Here is a 14,430-nt window from a genome sequence, read left to right on the forward strand (position 1 = left end):
ACAGGCTACACTACAAAAACATAAATTATACATAAACCGCACATAAATTCCACAAGACAATGAAAAGAAGACGACTGCAAGCAAAACACGACATTGTGCGGGACATTTTAAAGGAGATGTTGCGAGGGAAGGTTTCTTTCTACACAGAGTTTGGCGAGTGCCTGGAATGCGCTGCAGGAATAGGTGGTGGAAGCAGATACAGGAGTGGTATTTAAGATACTTTTGAATAGACACATGGATATGCAGGATATGGAGGGATATGGATTGCATGCAGGCAGATAAGATTTGGTCTTGGCATCATGTTCGGCATAAACATAATGGGCCGAAGGGCCTATTCTTGAGCTGTACTGTTCTATATTCTATAACCAAAAAAAAACAACACTTTTACAAAAGCACCTGCAATCTTTTTGAAACTTCCAAAACTTTCACAGCAGCTGGTTCAATTGTCACTGTACAACGGAGAGGGATTTTTCCATAATTATCCAGCATTCACCATTCCCTGTGCAATTACATGATTGAACATAATCAAACCTGATTGAATCAAGCTTTGATTTAATACATTATTACTCCTATTGTATAGTTATTTCACCTCTGAAGTTTTTTCTTCTGATTAACAGGGAACTTTAGTCACCATACTGATGGATGTTAAAATTGCATTTAATAGAAACAAGAAGGAAAGAAAGTATTCTCAGTAATTAACAAAACTGAAATAATATGCTGCCTGGAATACAGTACCTGGATGTGAAAAGATGATTTTGTGCTCATGTCATTAGTTACCAGTGGAAGGTAGACACTGATTATAAGCGGAAAAGGAAAGAGTACAACATCCAAAAAGTGTGAGCTCTAATAAAGGCAATACAGTTTCAAAAGCTTGTACAGTACATGTGGGATTGAAATCTTTGACAGATTTGTATTTTCATTGTTCTATTGTTGGTGGATGCAAAGTGAAATAGTTGACCCTTTATTGAGCTGAGATATATGTACTATCCAATGCTGCAAATTCACCAGTCGGAAGAAGGGTCTCGACCAGAAACATCACCTGTCCCTGCTGTCCAGAGATGCTGCCTGTCCTGCAGAGTTACTCCAGCATTTTGTGTCCATTTGCAAATTTCTAAGTATATTAATCTCCTCAAGTCTGTAGACACTCGAAATAAAAAACCCGCTGATTTTCTCCAGCTTATTTGTGTACCTTCGATTTTCCAGCATCTGCAGTTCCTTCTTAAACACTCGGAATTATTCTGTTCCACTTGTGCCATAAGTGTAAACATTTGTTTCTAAATTAGCAGCTGCCAAAATAAAACCTTACACCCTTGTGATCATCGCTTTATACTATTGTTATGGGTTTCCACAAACTTTAAATGGTACAGTTTCTTGATCTTTATCACATGGAATCTCTGAATCACCTGTATTTCTCCACGTTTAGGTTGCCAAAATCCAGAGTTCCCCAAAAAGGACAACATTTAATGTTGCTCCTCAACAATTGGGAACTATTAAATTCTTTAAAATCAGGATGGGAGCAAACATATGTGGAGCACAAAGACTGAAATGCATGGAGTGTTTTTTTTCTAGAATGTAAATTCATGTAATGATGTGTAATCGCCCACCTTGTTAATAGCTTCAGGCTAACTGCAGGCTGTCATTCTGATTTCCCACATATCGTCCACAGCCCAGAAACCGACCAAAATGAATGAGCAGGTCATTCATCTCATTGCTTGTAGAATGCAGATTGTATATATTATAAGGTTGTATAATTAAATTATGTGCTCAACTTGACGTGTTTTAAGTGATAAGATCATATATCAATGCATGCATTCTCAATCTTTGCATTTGGCAGGAGATTATTTGTAAGATTCACAAGTTCTTCTGGTTTTCTAAATCCCATTCAAACCCGACAAGTGCGTTGAGAAAGGTTGTCTACCTTAAATTCTCTTGTAATATTCACTTCTTGTTGCAGTTACAATGCCTTGAGTGCAAATATTCCAAATCAAAGTGCTTACTGATTCTAAATTGTGTATCTCCCATAGGCAAATCAATTATTTTTCTTCTTGTGACAACTGATTGAAAGCCTTTTAGTAAAGACGGTGTACCTGTCTCTTTAAATTGCGTTGTGGAATTCTCCCTTGCATGCGTCTCTCCATATTCCGGATGATGTACAGGGAATTCTCCATCAAACCCAGTGACATCAGAAGGCAGCTGGGCCCAATTGGGAGTTTTGTGCAGACAGCGGAGCAGCTAATGCAAGTCAGGTGGATATATGATACATTCTTTGGAACATTTTTCTTTGCCTTTGCAGCTGTGTAGACTACAAGGTGACCATTACTAAACAATTTAATTGAGTGAAGTATCTGCGATTAGCTGCCAATCAATTCTCAAAAGTTAAGTATTTCTATTTCACCCATTTTAAGATTAAACTTCCTTTCCAACTTCTTAAGTAAGCACCGGAAAAGGGGAAGATTTCTATTGCTAGAAGCATTTGGCAAAACAAAAGCAAATGAACTGTGCAGATAACATGCCCACAGGAAACTTAAAGCAAAACTCGGATCATGACACCTTAACACAACCAAACGAACTGACAAAACTAGTCACCAAGTTGCAACAGAATTATCTCTGCCAATTATGTGTAATTTCTATCCTGATGTGTTCAACCTGCAACGTTGGTAGAATTTTGTGCATGGGTCCATATAGTTCTTTTCCATACTGCCTTCCTCAAGTACTGCAACTACAGCAGATTTTTTTTTTTAAATCATAGGAGGAGATTACTGAGACAAATACATAGATTCTGCCTCACCCACAGAGTGTCTCCAGCATTTTTGTCTACCTGAGACAAATACAACATCACACTTCATAAGGGGGAGGGGAGGAGAAATAGGAGCAGGAGGGGGAGGTTAAAGTGGTCAGCAACCGGGAGATCCAGTAGTCCTTGGTGGACCAAGCGTATGTGTTCAGCAAAACCTCTGAATCCTTTCAGAAGACCTGGACATGTGAAACACACTGGCTACATAGTCACAGATCCAAAGTCAGTTGAGTGTTTATAAGATTAATATCCACTTATTTGGGAGAGAATCATGTTTACAAAATTGAAGGAGTGGAAATTCAATCTCGGTTGCATACAACAAATGCACAACATGCGGAGGCTATTTACTTTAATCAAATGCTGCAGACGTCTCCGATTTGCCAATCTTCTAAGGACTTCAGCTAGAGCTGGAATTTCAATCATTTTGACCTGGGCTTGATTCAAAAGTGAAAGAGAACACCTCTGTCAAAAAATGTTGCATGTAATTTATCATCAGCGTGCAGAGATACTCCTGTCAGATCTTTAGGGCAGATTTTAAGCTTGTTCATGGACTTCATCCATCCATCAGCATTGAAGGACATTGTTCATAGTAAACACTACATTGTACAAAGGCTAAATCAATCTGTGGGCTTGCAGTTCTTGCTCTGTTTTTGCATTTGATTTTTATACATTGGCTAATGTCTTCAGTTTACAGATGGTTACTGATTTGTTACTTCCTTGCTAACTGAAATATTAATTCAATCACTTCTCGTACTGAGATTAAAAAAAGGTGAACCACTTACGTTATCTCAACAGTGTCACAGGCAGGCCATATCTTCTCTAACCTTTAACCCTGAGTTAATGAAATCATAAATTCTTCACAAAATATCAGCCATAATGACACTATCTGTCTGGAATCTCTTGCTGCTAAAATCTGAACATGGACAAGGAATATTCATTCTCAGATAAAAGAGGGTATGACGAGTTTTATGAGCAGGAGCAGGGAAACGCTCAGACTGTAGTTGACTGCCAGACATATGTTATACAATGTAAGAAAGGACAAAAATAATTAACTTACCTTTGTTTGTTGTCTTTCACATTCACAGCCATGGAAAATCAGCCACACATAATAGTAATAATTAATTACTCTTATTGTGATAAAATGAGGATTCTTGGCATAAAGAATCAGAAACGGCATGAGGTGAAACTCATCTAAACAGCAAATAGTAAGGCCTTGACTGCACCACCAGAGGCAGGAGTGATCCAATTGTAACATTTAAAGGGGAGTAGGTCAAATATCTGAAAGGGAATAATTTATTGAGCTGTGGAGAAGAAAGAGGAGGGGGAGAAGAGCAGACTGTTTTGCTCTTACACAAACTCAACAGGCTGAATGGTGATCTTCCATGCTGTAACGTTTTCTTTTAAACAATTCCAAACCAGCATCTGCAGTTCCTTGTTTCTATACCATGTAACAATTCTATCCTTCTCTGAAGACAGAAAGGAAATGAACCTTTGGTCATAAACGCTAATTGGACAATATAATGAGGAATAGATCAGGTAGATGCACAGAGCCTCTCGCCCAGAGTAGGTGAATCGAAGACCTGAGGACATAGGTTTGTGAAGGGGAAAAGATTTAATAGGAATCTGAGGGGTAAATTTTTCACACAAAGGATGGTGGGTGTATGGAACAAGCTGCCAGAGGAGGTAGTTGAGGCTGGGACTATCCCAACATTTAAGAAACAGTTAGACAGGTACATGGACAGGACAGGTTTGGAGGGATTTGGACCAAACGTGGGCAGGTGGGACTAGTGTAGCTGGGACGCTCCATTGAGGATAAATGGGGATCCTGTGGATAGGGTGAACTGTTTTAAATATCTGGGAGTCCACATCTCCGAGGATATGACATGGGCATCACACGCCTCAGCACTCGTGAGTAAGGCAAGGCAGCACCTTTACTACCTCAGGCAATTGAGGAAATTCAGAGTGTCTCCGAGGATCCTCCAGTGCTTCTACGCAACGGCGGTGGAAAGCATCTTGTCCGGGAACATTACCATCTGGTTTGGGAATTGCTCTGCCAAGGACAAGAAGGCTCTGCAGAGAGTAGTGCGTTCGGCCGAACGCACTATGGGAACTTCACTTGCCCCCCTGCAGGAACTATACATCAGGAGGTGCAACTCCAGAGCCAACAAGATCATGAGAGACCCCTTCCACCCCTGCAACGGACTGTTCCAGCTGCTACAGTCAGGCAAATGCCTCCGTTGCCATGCGGTGAGAATGGAGAGGTTGAGAAGGAGTTTCTTCCCAGAGGCCATTCGGACTGTAAACGCCTATCTCACCAGGGACTAACTCTACTGAATGTTTTTCCTTCTATTATTTATTATGTAAAAGAATACGTGTGTTATGATTGTGTTTATAGTTTGTTTGGTTGTTTGTCTTTTGCACAAAAGTCCGCGAGCATTGCCACTTTCATTTCACTGCACATCTCGTATGTGTATGTGACAAATAAACTTGACTTGACTTGACTTGACTTGACATGTTGGTCGGTGTGGGCAAGTGGGCCTAAGGGCCTGTTTCCACATTGTATCAATCCATGACTCTAATGGTGGCTACATATTATAGACCACTTCCAAAATTTGATTCCATTGAAACCATTGAAATGAATTTCAAATTGATCATGTCGTTGCATCTTCATGAGTGCGTTGTGTTAGTGAACAAGACTGAATTCCCACCCCTTCTAGTGGTTTAAAACCACAACTTCCTAAACTACTCAGAATTATTGTCAAAACAACAAGAAATAATTTTAAATATTATTTTATCCAGCCACAACTTTATACACAGCTTTAACATGTGGATTTTGAATAAAATAATCTAAGGTTCTATGAAAGCATATCTGTTACTTTGTTGGGAAGAAAAGTGGGTGCAATAAACAATGCTCTGGCAGGCAAAACCCAGATAAATAAACAAAAGAATAAAGCAGAGACCACAAATAGATTGGCTAAATAGGCTCTTCTTTCTTCCAAGTCACAATGTCTTTGATCCTATAACTGAATATGAACCATTCAGTTGAACTATAACCTTAATTTGGCCAATATACTCAAACTAACGCCACCAAAATATAGGCTGTAAATTCATCTGTGTCAGACCCATGATTTGGATACTAGAAAACTGAAATAATGCTGGAAAAACTCAGTGGGTCATGCAGCTTGTGTGTGTGTGTGGAAAGAAAACCAGTTAGTATTTCAGGTTAAAGACCCTTCTAGGAGTGTAGAAGTTTACAAATGTATTTGCCAATTGCAGTTAATGACAGTCCAATTGTAAATCTTACATTTGAGACTGCGATTTTTACAGAACAAAGGAATATGTGGCACATGCAAGAATATGGAGAGAGATTATAAAACAGTCATGATCACACCGAATGGTGACACATGCTCGAAGAGTAAAATGGTTCAGTCCTATTACCTCTGATTTAAATGGCTGATGATTGAGTATCATTACATACATTGGCGGTCAATGCCTCACCCTTCCTGGGCTTTCATTAACCTATCCACTACATTCTGTTGATTACTCAACTGGACAACTGCTTATCAATGCATGCCATAACCTTGAAAAGTGTATCATTAACTGCATGAAATGCAGGTTTTTTGCATTAAGCATTCACAGTCAAAATGGGCGTTCTGTAAAAAGTTTTGCGCATATTATTTGAGTTATCATTACTGCACTGTATGTAGATTGTTCACTCTGTGAACTTAAGGGCCTGTCTCACTTCAGCATCATTTGCGCGTCACGCAGGTGGCGAGCGAAGATTTCGTGAATCCCAAAATCCTGGGGCACTGCGCACAACCGCGCGTCACTGCCTACGTCACCACGCACCATGCGCGCGTAATGCATTCCATGCACGCATCACGTGCGCGTCACGACGTATGCGTCGTGTGTCGTGACGCGTAAATGATGTCGCGTAAATGACACGGAAATGACGCCCAAGTGGGACAGGCCCTTTATACAACACAGTGTATTGTATATTGAACGTATACAATACTGTGTATATACACGAACTGTGATAATAGACTAATAATCTGTTTACTCAGTTAAAAATATAAAACTCCACCCAGTCAAATCCTGACTCTAGTCCAACGACTTACACTTTTTTTTCCAGAGACAGCCTGAACCAAACACATTATGCCATTCTTGTGCCATAAACATGAACCAGATCTTGTTTTCTTATTGTAAAGTATGAATTAAAGGACATATCTTTAGAATAGAGATGAGGAAGTATTTCTTTAGCCAGAGGGTGGCGAATCTGTGGAATTCATTGCCACAGACAGCAGTGGCCAAGTCATTGGATGATCAAGCACTGAGCATCATCTACAATGCACTCCAGTTACTTCCCTAGGATACTCCAACTGTGCATCTTCCAATCCAGCTATGTATAATACTAATCGAGTACACGTGAACACCACCAACTATCGATTCCCCGTGTTGCTGCACACCATTCTGATTTTGGAAATCATTAGTCCCCTATCATCATTGAGTCTCAAGTCTAGAACACCATTCTCGACAATGTTACCTTCATCAGAGGAACTGCAGCAATTCAAAATGGTGGTACACAACCACCTTCGCAAGAGCAATTAAGAATGGGCAATAAACGTCATTTCCCAGTGACACTCCGATCCTGAGAACTGAATGAGTAAAAGGAAACAGCTCAGCAGGCGTTCCTGTTTTTCACTGGCTGTGCATGTTTCTGACACCTTGTCCACTCAAGGAGTGTGCAGCTAGTTGTCTTCAGAATCCATCCAAGCCTGTCTTCACAGATGCCTTGAATGGGGGATGTGCCACCGCTGAGGGCTCGGCTCTCATTTACTCGACATTAAAAGCACATTTTAAATGGACAGGCCAACGAGAAAGGTCAAGATATTCTATGTGCAAGAACTCCAGTTCATTCCTGTAGAAGCATCATCAATATGGTTACAGAAGATGCAGGACATCAGTCCCTTGCTCAATTACTTGATGTCCTGCAGGACATGTATTATTATAGATAGCCTGGAGTGATCGCAGGGCACTGATATTCTACAGATTGTAATCTTAAAAGCAGCTCGAGGTCGAAGAGGGCTGTGTGTCTGCTTTGTTGTGACATCATGCCCTTCACATTATCCTGAACAAAAAAGATTCAAGCATTGGCCATATCCTGCCCACTTTGATTAGATATTTAAAAGCACAAAGGAGGACATTAAAGACACCAACATACATACAAGCCTCTACCTTGGACACATTTTCCGTGTTGAAGAATAGAAGAAAATGTTTTTTTTTTTGTAGGAGGGAGGGGAACAGCTGAAAGGCATTAAGAGCAGCACCTCATTTATTTTCTTCTGAGTGGGAGCTTCCACAGGAGACATTTCATCATGTACAGAGCACGAGGGAACACTGCGCACGAAACACACGGCACCGTATGCAATTGATTATCACCATTTCAAAAACTGGATCTCCTTCCCATGAGGTACAGGTCATTAGACACATTGAAACTTACACTGCCTGTGCCTAAAATCCGCATGCCCATGTCCTTTCATTGTATCGCTCAATTTGTATCTTGAATATCCCTTTTTGACTCATCTGTGCATGATTCCATTAATTTTTTACAGTAAAGATGTTCTTTACTTAGAGCTCTGACCTACTGACCTGTTGGTCAAAGTTTGCCAATGTACTTGAAAGTAGGTATCACCTAACCTATTTTATCTTGAACACCAGTCACCACTTCCATGACCTACTTTGACCATGGTCTTCCGATACCTCAAACACTCACCCTGTCTTCAAATGATATTAAGCTCACGTGCCACTTTATCTCTGTATTCCCTTGCAGTCATACAATTTCCCCAGTCTCACTTCAAGCTTGTGGACTCACTAATTCTGCCTGGCCTCAATTGCAATCCCATCCCCCACTTGTGGCTACCATGACTTTAACATTTCCTCAGAAATCATCCATATCAAGTTGCGGTCAGTTTCGGTGCCCTCTGTGAAGGAAATGGGCTGCTGCTGTAAACTCATAGCCACGAAAAACAACATTGGGGAAACCAAGTTACTGCACAAAGCCGACTTATAACTGTTTTCTTCCAGCGAACTTCGATAGAGAATTTGTATGAATGATCCACCACATCTTTTCCAGAAATGTCCATTTGCTTTTCATTTCCATTATAGCACTGTTATATAATTAATTTCATGATAGAAGGATGTTTTACGAAAATGATCGGAAATGTAATTCTGAAACTAGGACTTTTTGAATTAGGGAATATCAATTTAAACCTGAAACAAGTATTGATGTAGGTGAAGTTTGCTCATCATTCTTACCTGCAATCCAATAAAAGCCATTAGAACGGAATTGATTGTTCCCAGGATTCCTTCAGGATCGAAAGGCTCAGTAGTGTGATACAGCACCTAAAATATAAGATAAATATAGGAGTGTGAGATAACTCGTACTGTTCAAAGATGCCTATGCTGACTCTGAGTTCCATGGTCCTTACTATCCACAACTCCACCAAAGTTTGTGTCATCTGCAAACTTACTTATCAAATCAGTGACATTATTATCCAATTCATTAATATATATTAACCATATAACATATCACAATTACAGCACGGAAACAGGCCATCTCAGCCCTTCTAGTCCGTGCCGAACACTTACTCTCACCTAGTTCCATCTACCCTCCATTCCTTTCCCCTCACCCAACAACAAACAACATAGGTCCCAGCAATGATCCTTGTGGAATAGCACTGGTCACATACCTCCAGTCAGAGAAAGACCCCTCTACCACTACTCACTGTCTTTTATGAGCAAACTAATTTTGGATTCAATTTATCACTCATCATAGACCCCATGGGACTTAGTCTGCCTGAAATGTAACTATAGTTTATTTCTCCACATGTGCTGCCTGAAATGCAATTTATGCTTTTATTTGCACTTTCTTTCTTGAATTGAGGTACATGCATTCTTGGTAAACGCCATAAAAAAAATTTGAAGAAACAAGAAACTGCAGATGCAGGTTTACCAAAATAAAGGCACAAAATGCTGGAGTACCTCAGCGGGTCAGGCAGCATTTCTGGATTGGCAAGTTTCGGATCAGAACCCTTCTTCAGACTCAGCTTCTTCAATCCCGGACCAAAATATCACCTGTTCATGTTCTTCAGAGATGCCGACTGATCTGCTGAGCCACACCAGCATATTGTTTTCCTTTCTTCAAACTTCAACAAACTTGCCTTGCTTCTAATCCATGTGCACAAGATTACAATTTGACAGTGAATGAAGTTGAACAGAGGGAAAGCAGCTCTTTTATTTAATGAAACACATCAAATCGCATTGGATTTGGTATCAAATTCTAACATCTGGTCTCATGTTTGCAGTCAATGGGTGCTGAGAATGATCCTGCCCTTCATCCAATCATAAACCTCATTCTTTCTTCTTTTCTGTTCTCCTTCTTCCCTTAGCCTCCTTACTTGCAGAAAAATGTCACATATGTAAGATTCTCCACTTCAAAAGGAAAGGTCATTGACTGAGTCAATAGACAATAGACAATAGGTGCAGGAGTAGGCCATTTGGCCCTTCAAGCGTGATCATGGCTGATCATCCCCAATCAGTACCCCCGTTCCTGCCTTCTCCCCATATCCCCTGACTCCACTATTTTTAGCGTCAATGACCCAAGTCCCACCTTCTCCTCCCTACCCGACCTGCATAGTTTCCTGCACTTTCCAGACAAGGATCTCAGTTTAATTCATTGCAATGCAGTCCACGACTACCAAGGAGACATTACCTTGCACGTGGGCCAGTTGTAGATGTGATTTGTCCCCAGAAGCCATTTGTCAATATAGCCCGCTGCCCCTCCAGTACAATTTGAGAACTTTCCATCATCTCCTATTCCTCCAGCTCCAAGGTAACCTCTGTGAAGTCAATTACAGTAACATAAGGCAGGGTTGAGCAAAGGATGCCTCTTCTAATACGGAGTGATCAGAAGCAGTCCACTTTTAATATCTTTAATCTATCCAAATACAACAGAGATATGTCTTCCAGTTACAGACACAATTGGAAGTTAGGCCACTCGTGCTTTATCCAAAATCTTACAACTTCACGGAAGTTTACTTTAATAAATTCGAGTCCAACTTCTCACAGATTATGTATTACCAACTCTGTATTAGACATGAGCTGGATGTGTTATGATGCATGGAGCTGGATTAAAGGAAAACAATCTATTGGACTGGGAACAAAGTCAAAATTTGCTCAGAAAATAGTCTGTTTAATGAGTGCAGGAAGTAGAACTAAAGAGAGAATTGATAATGACTTAGCAAAAGTAGAATACTTTCGCCAGATAACCAGGGCAATATTTCTCCAGCAAACAAAATAGAGAGAGGAGGTTCAGCACATTTAAATTGCACGAGCATAAACCATTGTTGTCACTAACAGTGCATTTGCTAGGATTTACTTTAGTGGAATTACCTAGCTGTCTCCACTCTGTCTGGGAATAATGTTCCTACTGTATGCAACCCATAAGAACGTACTCTTATAAAACTGACATGCTGTAACTATTTCTTTTCATGGGAGTCTAATAGTGCAGGTGGATTATCTTTTAAGAAATTGACACTAGACTTGGGATTGAGACAATTACTACATACAGTAATGTGGAATTATATACCCAGATTTATACTGTGCCAGCAAAATAACTGAAAAAACATTATGAATGCACCTGTAAAGGATCGGGATAAAACAAAGTAGAAACAAACAACTCTAGATGTTGGTTTACAAAATAAGACACATAGTGCTGGAGTAATTCAATGGGTCAGCCAGTGATGTTTCAGGTTGTGACCCATCTTCGAACTGATTGTGTGGAGTGGGGAGATAGGCGAGGAGGGGCAGGACAGAGTCTGATGAGTAATAGGTGGTTACAGGTGAGATTTTTTTAATAGGCTGCCCCTCCTCTCTTCCAGCTTTCTCCCCTACCACCACAATCAGTCTGAAGAAGGGTCTTGACCTGAAACGTCACTCATTCCTTCTCTCTAGAGATGCTGCCTGTCCCACTGAGTTACTCCAGCATTTTGTGTCTACCCTCAAATAATTAAATTTGGGAGTTCAAAGCACCAGTGTTTCGAAGGAACTATGAAGCTAACCCAAAATGTCACCTATCCATGTTCTCTAAAGATGCTGTCTGACCCACTGAGTTACTCCAGCACTTTGTATTCCACACAAGAATTCAGCATCTACAGTTCCCTATTGCTTCATTTTTCTGGGGAATTACTTTATTCTGACAACAGTTATAAAATAGATAAAAGATAATGCACTGGAGGAACTCAATCGGTCAGACAGCATCTGTGGAGGAAATGTGCTGATAGTTATAAAATGAAATTGTGGTAAACAAATATCAAGAATGCAAAGTAATTTCATCTGATTTAATTTCCACAGGGTGCAGTTTTTGTCTAGCTCTAATTTCCTGTAAAGTTCTTTTTTCCAATGGGCCTGCTTCCTGAGGACTGTCATGCACATGAACAAATCATTACAAAAAACGCAGTGTAACATATGCAGATTGTGTAACATTATGTGTTCATCCCTCTAAATGTAACAACTGCTCCCTGTATGAAGTGAGAGATATTTCAGCCTAGAGGGTTCAGTAGCTATCTGGTTCTTATGAAATTCTCAAGCCACACATGAGATCCTGTTCTGCACAATATAAAGAATTATGCAAACACGTTTGTTTTAGTTTAAACTGCATCTTGCTTTCTCCGTGCTCTTAGATTTTAAATGAGGGAAGACACAAGGATGGAGAGTAAACTAACTGCCAATTTGCTCTTGCCTATCTTAGATCGTAACACAAGGCAGTGTCCATGTTCTGTAGGTGTAGATACCCACGGTGACTGGGACACCAGCTACAGTGGAATGGGAAAGAGAGAGGCAAGATAACATTGACACCTGAAAAGCAAATCTGTCCAAATGAGCAGGTTGATGTGATGAAGACTTCAATGTCTTCGAAATTATTATAAACCAGAATATATATACATGTTGAGTCTTTAAGTTCTCGGTACAGAATTGAAAGTTTGTGTGCCCATTATATCATTTGAGAAGCAAGCACAACCTGTGACTGTGCTGCCCAATAGAATCAGAATATAAACTCAACATAGATACAGAGAATACAGCATCTTCCCGGATTTAAAAATACAAAAATGTGGAAAACTTTCTGGCAACGACATGACAAAGTATTCATTTGTACGGAAAGGTTAGAAATTATTGTTAAATTCATCTATATGATTCACCTTCTTTGCAAATGCAGTCTCTAGCCTCTGGGGCTTCATATTGAGAGAGCGAGAGAGAAAGAGAGAGAGAAAGGGGAAAGAAAACACAAGTTCTAAATTAAATGTGGCACACCTCTGGGCTAAGCAGGCCTGAAGATGGATGCCCTCTCATTCCACCCGCCCGTTTGCGTGTGACAGAATATGATTATCTAATATCCCCTAGCAAGGTCTGTAATATGAGCCATTAATCAAAAGGAGCAGCTCATCAAGTAAACAGAGTTCCCATCGCAGCTGACTGGAGCCCGCAAGACCTGATCATCCAAAATTCCCAGCACGTGAACAGAAGTGATACAGAAGAGGCGCTGAGACAGACTTTTTTAAAAAAAACTGGCTCGTGGGGCAGAATAAATCACACATGGCGGCATCCGTTTGACGCGTTGCTTCATTAACTGTGACTGGTTCCTATTATTCAGGAGATGCAAAGACATATTCCAGGCCTCTTGTGCGACAACTCCAATACGTCTGAAGTGTCCTCTCCGATACAGAACGAGCCTGGGAGACAGTCATCTGATTGAATTTAACATTCTCGTTCCCTTCTCAGATTGGAAACAATCTTTGCAACTTCCATCTTAATGTTCCCTCCACATCCTTTCAACCTCTGGCCTCTAGTGTGTTCCCTGCACCCTATCTTCAGCTGCTTCCACTTAACGCTTCCTCCCTCACATCCTTCACTTCACCATTTCTCTCCTCCCTACTTTAAAAAATATGTTCAAAACCCCTCCTCTGAGATCAGTCACATCCGAGAGCGAAGTCCGAATGAACTAACAGTTGATATTCTGAATGAACAGTTTACACAGGAAGATGCAGGCAAGCAAGCAATACAGAGATGTGTACCAAAGCTTTGAAGTTACAAAGGTGACTGTCATCGGGCCCCAATGGTGGCATTATTGTCTTGAAATCAGGACTATGTACACTTAAACCTGCTTCTTCAACACTTGATTAAGGCTGGCACCTCTGTTAACACTGAGGATCTGTTGCCATTCTTATGATGTTATGTTTGAACCTTGATAACCTGAAAGGTGTTGTATGTATGTGCACTCATTCAATCACCTGTTATAAAGTCTGGGTGTAACAAGTTGGGACTGAATTTTCAAGAGTAATTTCCAACAAAATCGTAAGAATCTGTTGTCCTACCTAGTGTGCAAATATTTATTTCCTGAAATATCACATATTTTACACTCCTATGTTGGTTAAGTCTGTGATTGGATCAGTGCCATTGTTTCCCACTAAAGGCATCCATCAACATGAGTAGCACTGTGAGCAGCAGCAGAAAGCATTACTACCCTAAATGGTTTCTGCTGCTGTCACCACCACTGTCTGCACCTTAGACCCTGAGCTCAA

General features: G+C 40.4%; 1 protein-coding gene across 1 annotated transcript in view; it reads right to left on the bottom strand.

Moving 5' to 3' along the window:
• si:dkey-192p21.6 (uncharacterized protein LOC565246 homolog) overlaps positions 1-14,430 on the bottom strand; it is a 163,991-nt gene that overhangs the window by 23,964 nt on the left and 125,597 nt on the right. Inside the window, exons 13-14 of the mRNA XM_055661723.1 lie at positions 10,566-10,692; positions 9,110-9,196 (exon numbers count right to left, since the gene is read on the bottom strand). Coding sequence (XP_055517698.1) covers positions 9,110-9,196; positions 10,566-10,692 — 214 coding nt within the window. The remainder of the gene's footprint in view (positions 1-9,109; positions 9,197-10,565; positions 10,693-14,430) is intronic.

Source organism: Leucoraja erinacea, chromosome 34, assembly GCF_028641065.1.
Source record: "Leucoraja erinacea ecotype New England chromosome 34, Leri_hhj_1, whole genome shotgun sequence".
NCBI classification, from domain to species: domain Eukaryota; kingdom Metazoa; phylum Chordata; class Chondrichthyes; order Rajiformes; family Rajidae; genus Leucoraja; species Leucoraja erinaceus.